Source organism: Rhipicephalus sanguineus, chromosome 8 (assembly GCF_013339695.2).
Source record: "Rhipicephalus sanguineus isolate Rsan-2018 chromosome 8, BIME_Rsan_1.4, whole genome shotgun sequence".
Lineage (NCBI taxonomy): Eukaryota > Metazoa > Arthropoda > Arachnida > Ixodida > Ixodidae > Rhipicephalus > Rhipicephalus sanguineus.
The window spans coordinates 12711247-12718746 of NC_051183.1; the positions used below are offsets into that span (position 1 = coordinate 12711247).

The 7500-nt window shown below is 47.1% G+C and overlaps 1 protein-coding gene across 21 annotated transcripts in view; it reads right to left on the minus strand.

Moving 5' to 3' along the window:
* Window positions 1–7500, minus strand: part of LOC119401394 (uncharacterized) — an 83088-nt gene that overhangs the window by 65521 nt on the left and 10067 nt on the right. For 7 of the 21 annotated variants that reach the window (XM_037668158.2, XM_037668161.2, XM_037668155.2 and 4 more), the window contains exon 1: window positions 4234–4512. The exons of 1 other annotated variant lie outside the window; for it this stretch is intronic. In XM_037668158.2, coding sequence (XP_037524086.1) covers window positions 4234–4287 — 54 coding nt within the window. In that variant the 5' untranslated portion in view covers window positions 4288–4512. Of the gene's footprint in view, window positions 1–4233; window positions 4516–7500 lie in introns of those variants that run through there. 13 more of the 21 variants (XM_049418759.1, XM_037668166.2, XM_049418758.1 and 10 more) reach the window with 5 other exon arrangements.

Here is a 7500-nt window from a genome sequence, read left to right on the forward strand (position 1 = left end):
CATTTACAATTAATACTCCGTGCACTATTGTTACATTTATTATTCATGTACGTTTGCTTTGTTTCTATAGCTGCGCATAATTACTTAATGTTGTTTTGTTGCCATTTTTTACTTACCAAGACGTAATTTTCTAACAAGAGGTCCCGTTTCAGCCTTATGCTATGAGACCTCCTTCTGTATATTCCACCCCCACGTGTTTATATATCTGCTGTGAATAAACGTTTCAATTCATCATCACCACTTCGTTTTATTTATTTATTTATTTATTTATTTATTTATTTATTTATTTATTTATTTATTTATTCCCCCTTCTGGTCACGGAACCTGCTTGGCTACTACTACTACTACTACTACTACTACTACTACATTCTACGAAAAAAAAAGAAGAGTCATTTGACTCCTTTCGGAGAGTCCTGACTTGTCACGTATATGACTTTCTTCAAAAAGGGGCACGTTAACTCCCTTGTTGGTCACACGACTCTCCGAATGGCTCTCTTTAAAGAGTCACGTCAACTCTCTTTGGAGATCATTGCACTCTCTTCGGAGAGTCGTGTGACCCACGCGAGAGTTAACGCGCCTCTTTAAAGAGAGTCATATACGTGGCAAGTCATGACTCCCCGAAAGGAGTCACACATACTCTTTTTTTTTCTTAGAGTGCACTAAGAAAGGGAAACTGACGAACATCCGTTTGGTTTTTCTTGTGGCTTCGTGCTACAAACGGGCGATTGTTAATTTCCCTTTCTTAACCCTTCCGCCACATTGCGTTATTCCGCAGAACTAATTTGCAAACTACTACTACTACTGCTACTGCTACTACTACTACTACTACTACTACTACTACTACTACTACTACTACTAGTACTACCGCTACTACCACTACTACTACCACCACCACCACCACTACTACTACTACTACTACTACTACTACTACTACTACTACTACTACTACTACTACTACTACTACTACTACTACTACTACTACTACTACTACTACTACTACTACTAAATCCCGGCCGCGGCGGCTGCATTTTCGGTGGAGGCGAAAATGTCTGAGGCCCGTGTACTTAGATTTAGGTGCATGTTAAAGAACCCCTGGTGGTCGAAATTTCCGGAGCCCTCCACTGCGGCGTCTCTCATAATCATATCGTGGTTCTGGGACGTTAAACCCCAGATATTATTACTACTACTACAACTACTACTACTACTACTACTACTACTACTACTACTACTACTACTACTACTACGACGACGACGACGACGACGACGACGACGACGGCGGCGGCGGTGGCGGCGGCACAGTGTAGACTAGGACAGCTTCAAAGATGTCTCTCTTATGTATGCGGAGGAGGAAAGCATCAAGTGCGTGCTTTCGCTCCCAGGCTTCGTCATCGTTAATGTTCAAGCAACCACGATGCTGGGTGTGTGAGTAAAACCCCCGGGGCGGTTCCCGCGTTATACGGCCTCGTCTATACCGTGCGCGGTGCCAAATGGTCCCCGCATGACGATCGTGTACTACGAGGCTCGCATGTACAGACGCGCGGGAGGCTGTTTCCTCCGCCAAAGCAGCAGCCATCATGCTAATGACGACCAGTTTGAAACGCTTTCGCACGTGAGCTGGAGCCAGCTGTGCGGTCTAATTCTCCATCATTCATCATCTCCAACCCTTCCTCGGATTCGCCGTGCATCGAGTAAAGACACCTCGATGCCTTCGTAGCCTTAAAGGGTCTCTGCAACACTTTTCCAAGTAATCATTGAATGACCTCACTGTAAATACTATATTTAGTTTTATACCAATTTCTACCACTTGGGGTTCTGTAACATGCGCATGTATACAAGCACATGGACACTGTCAGCATTTCGGCCCCATCGAAATGCGGCCGCCCGTTGCCGGGAATCGAGCCGAGGCGCCCTTGTTCTAACCAGCTCAACATCTCAGTCACTAAGCAAATACGGCTGCTCGCATGCATTACGTATCGTTACGAGATTGTGCGGGAGTGACTACGTATCTTCAGTTAGAACTAACGGACAAGAAAGCCAAGGATTTGTAGAAATTATGATGTAAATGTGAAGAAAGTAAAGTGGGCGAAAAGTTAACTTGCCGCCGGCAGGGACCAAACCTGCGACCTTCGAATAACGCGTCCGATGCTCTACCACTGAGCTACGGCGGCTGTCATCCTCCTGTCCACTTTATGGGTATATATGTGCATTTAAACCTAGGAGTGTTAATCAGCGCCGCTAATAGCCATGACGGCGAGTATGGAACATTATTTCTACCTGCTGGGGTGACAAAGCACGTGATCTTTTTACAAGCTGGCAGCTGACCAATAATGCCTCGCATACTATACCTGAAGGCATCCAGTTTTTAGGTGGTAGTGAATTACCCGCTGCGGTGGTCTAATGGTTATAATGTGACCCGAAGGTCGCGGGTGCGGATCCTGGCTCTGGCGGCCACATTCAGTTGTAGGTAAACGAAATGCCCGTGTACTTAGATTTAGATGCCCGTTAAAGAACCCCAGGTGGTCGAAATTTCCGGAGCCCTTCACTAAGGCGTCCGTCGTAATCATATCGTGGTTTTGGGACGTTGAACCCCCACAGTTATTACTGTTAGGTGGAGTTGAAAGGTTCCTTTGAACGAACAAGTGGCAATGAAGCAGCCTTGACAGGCCTTTGTTCTTGCACTACAAGGACCCACAACATAGCGCAACGAAGCATACCGACTTCGCAAATCATCTGGACCTTCGTGAGCGAAATCAGGCCGCAAACTTGGCGCAACGCAACCCCGACCCTTTGCTAGGAAGGGCGTTAACAAAGAGCTCGGCTGTCTGAGCGTCCTGGTCGGGCTTTTGTCTCTTCATAAAGGACGTTCACTCTTCCGTTCCCTTTCAACCGCTACCGTCGAACCGGTTAGACACCAAACGCAACGTAACTACGTGCGGGACAGATTTGCAATATTGCATCCTCATAGTCTGGGCGTATGTGCAACTCTAAACGTGACGACAAAGCGAGGCGCACCACTCCCGGGGGCCACGTTGGGTCAGTGAAAGTTCGTTATACAAGAGCTGTCGCGAATCTCTGAAGCAGCGGAGCGGAGCCGACCGTGTAGTATACTTTCACGATCGGGCAAGCGTGACGCGTTGTCATCGTTCGCCTTGGCATCCCGTTTTTATTCTTCAGAGAAGCCGGCTACACGGATGCCTTCGAAGCCTACCGAAAGCAGTTGAGAAAATAAACTGCGAAATCGAGGTGCTATAGGTCATATATAAATTGAGATTAAGAACGTGGCTTTGTGCTGGACGTAATGCATTGAACGGGTAGTCTTCGGTTTGTAAGAGTGGCAGGATTGAATGTACAGGGCATGTAAACTTATGTTACCGGACGATGAAAGGTGCCACGGAGATATATATGAAATTTTGCGTCTTAGTTACACTATATGGCACCGTGAAACTGTAGTACACTGTACAATTGACTGAACACCGGTATTCTGTACAGTTTATGAAAAAATGTTATTGTGGTCTCGCGAATATATTACACAGTAAGCAATATCAATGCTAAGGCAATGAAGTTGAGAAACTGAGATGCAGCAAATCACTCAATTAAATCCGGTTTCTTCCTTCTACTTTCTGTTTTGTCGACATAACGACGTCCTCACCATCTCAAGGCATGCAACAACCCTATCAATATTAACCCTACAAGTCCTCTCGCCGATCCACTAAGTGGGTTTAACAGCCCGAAACAACACTGGCCATATAAGATACAGCTTAGTGGACGAGGGGCTTCGCAATAACTTGCACTTACGAAAATTATTAACGTGCGTATTAACCTAAATGAACATGAAATTTTCACTTTTCACCCGTAGCAGAAAAGCGGTCACTCCTGTTGAAAACTGAACCCGCGACATCAGGCTCAGTAACAATCTATACCAAAGCCACTGCTAACAGTAATGCCACAGCCTATACCACAGCCACTCTTAGGTCTATACCATAGCCATGCTCAACACTCCATACCATAGCCACTGTTAACAGCCTATTCCATAGCCTACTCTCAAGTCTATACCACAGCCACCCTTAACAGTCTATACCTTAGCCACTTTAATATCTACTCCTAAGTCTATACTATAGCCACTCTTAGGTCTATGCCATAGCCATTGTTATCAGTCATACCACAGCTTATACCATAAACTATACCATAGCCTATATCATATGGGTAGTTCATAACGCCTAAGTGCTTGCTCACCTCGACTCTGAAGGTGCAGCAAGTGTCTCGCACGAACCACTCGTGCTCGTACATTCCTCCCCGAAGCCCAACTGCAGAAGCCGACGCAAGGGCGACGCGCCGCTTTTATAAGACACCTGAAGAACCCCGGGCGGTCTCCCCCGGTCGGGGGCGAGGACTCCAATCAGCGATGCAAGCCACACTTGCTCACTCACGGGCTCGCCACGCAAAACAAGAGGCGGCCCGGCGCGTCTTCAAGGAGCCCCCGTATCCTGACACGCGCAGTGCGCGGCCGTTACATCAACACCAGTCGTCCCATGGCTGCAGCAGGGTATGTTGTGTCCCTGCTGCCGCTGTGACGATACGCCCCCGTCGGGTGGATAGACAGAGCAGCGAGAGATCGCGCCGGTAATGAGCGGCACCCCCATTGTCTCTGATCGGCGCCGAATGTGGGTCTTGGCCGACTACAGCGGCCGTCGGTCTCCCTCCTCGCCTATTATAATACCCGTCTCGTGTATAACGCCGCCGCTTTGCAATAGCATCGCAACGTTCTGTTAGTTACCTCCCGTGCACGAAAATTCCCTAGGCTTTATGTTTACCCCCTCCCCCTCATTTCCTTTCTCGCTGATACACACAATGCTGCGGCGAACGTTGACTGCTGTGGATCGCTATCACACGACACAAAGATGACGATCGTCCGAGTAATGATCTCACAACAACGCCCACTTGTGGATGGAGGGGAAAACCATCCACACCCTGCAGATTCCGTCCTGTCATCATCACCGCCGCGGTTTCCTAGTGTTCACTTCAGCGTTAAGCACGAATGGACAAGAACTATCCAAGAAAACAGAACGAGCGCATCCATCTATCTATCTATCTATCTATCTATCTATCTATCTATCTATCTATCTATCTATCTATCTATCTATCTATCTATCTATCTATCTATCTATCTATCTATCTATCTATCTATCTATCTATCTATCTATCTATCTATCTTATCTTCTTTTCCTGCTGAGACAAGCGCTCGTCCTGTTTTCTTGTTCAGACCTTGCCCATTCGCGCTTTGCGTACAAATGAACAGTTACCAATTGGCCGCCCAGTTTGCCATCCTAGTGGCTACGGTGCTCGGCTGCTAACCCGAAAGACGTGGGTTCGATCATAGCCGCAGGCCGTCGCATTTCGATGGAGTCAAAATGCGAGAGGCTCATGTACACTGTGTGATGTCAGTGCCATAAAGTCATCCCTATAGGATTAGAATCATTGGTGTTCCACTGGAAAATTGCAATGCTGTGCCTTTTTCATCGGTTGTACTATAACTTCCTGCAACTGCATGGTAATCTTATAAACCGCGCAACCCGTACATCTCGTCGCCTTTTTACTCTTGTAGCATCCAGCGGTTGCACGGCTCAACGTCTTCCTTCAATCAATCATTTTGGCCTATCGCCATCGCGGAGTGAAACATTTTGCCAGGCAATGTTGTTACTGAGCGTAACCCCATTGTGTTCAAACAGTTGCTTACTGATCACCTCGCGCTGTAATATTCATAATGACCTTACAAAGTTCTTTTTCTTCCTCGTTCAAATTGTGACTTTTTGTCTTGCATCTACACAAGCATAGTGTTTCTCTCACAGATGTGATTCGATGTTGTGACCCGAACTGATTTATGTCTTACTTCCTATGTAACCCCCCCCCCTAAGGTGCGTAATACCCCGATAGGGGCTTTTGAGGGAAAAATAAATTATGATGATGATGATGATGACGATGGTGAAAAAACGGGACAATAAAGGTTAGACAGGTGGGTCGAGCGCTCGCCACGTGAGCGCTTGTTCCGTCTGTCTCACCTTTTTTGTCTCGAGTTTTGCGCTTCATTTTACCATGTCCTACTCTGAAGTTCAGGAAATGTACTACAGCGTGCAGCCACACGCTGTGTTGATGAGAGCAAGCAGTGTATGTAGTCCCCCGAGCTATCAGTCGCAATGCGACGGCCACTATATAATCCAGTCGCGTCTCGTGCGTCTCCCGGTCCCGAACTGGGTCTCGGCCGTGGTTATAGGCCTGCCCAAAGTAACGAGCAAATAATTGCAGCGTGAGTGAACGAACGCGAGCTTCCGTCGCGCACGGCTGTCCATGGCCACGTGGGCAAACAACCTGCATGCGCCTGTGTGTGCAGCGAGCAACAGCGCCGCAACATGCATCCAGGTCGCGGGTTTCACGGGTCACCGCCGGGAAAGCGAAGGGCGGAGAGGGAAAGGGGCCCTCCGATACATGAATTGATCGCGCACGGACGTGACTTGGAGTTATCCTGCGTATCACGCACACGGCGTGCGTCCCGCAAACCACCACTGTGGGTGGCTGTGTGGTTTGCAGGTCCAGCTGCCCGGCTTTTTGCTGTCTCTGCGTTTTTGAACTAGCCGATGGCGCCGAGAGGCCACGACAGGGTTGCCGAGGAACACCTCCGGTGCAACCCGACCGTCCTTTGCAAAATGAAATACTTGGCCACCGCATAGTACTCAGCGTGAACAAGACCTTGGGACCGTGGTATTGCCCATCGCAGCTACGAAAAGCCACAAAAGCGCTCGCTGCCGATTATGGAGGCTACCGGGCCGATTGACAGTCTGTAAAACGTAGACCATGCAACTGTCACTACTTCGGCAATGTCAGCAGTGAAGAACCCCTTCTCTCAAAATATCCCTGCCTTTGTTTATTTCAATGTAGCCAACCGCAGGTTCGGTCCTAGTTTTCCTGTCTGTCTTTCATAATTATCCTTCCCCTCGTGCACCAGCGTTTTACTGCGATCGTGCGTTTAAAATGGCTTGCTCTATGGCAGTCTTATTAGCTCATTTAGTATGCTTATATTTACGCGCTTCACCAACGCGGCTGTTAAGGGTATTCTTCAGCGAAGTGTTATGGGGTTCACCGCAAATGTCGCTATATCATGTTTTTCTTGATTCTTCGTGTTCAATAGCTCAATGTTTAGAAGAACTGCATACAGCGAGAGTGGATCTCGGATGCAGGCATTCGTGTCTCCATAGGCCATCATAATAGAGACAATAAATAAATAAATAAATAAATAAATAAATAAATAAATAAATAAATAAATAAATAAATAAAGTCGTCAAGCTTTCATCGCTGTCTTCGGAACTGTTGTTGTACCTCCACAATCGCTACTTATTTACTTAATCTATCTATCTATCTATCTATCTATCTATCTATCTATCTATCTATCTATCTATCTATCTATCTATCTATCTATCTATCTATCTATCTATCTATCTATCTATCTAT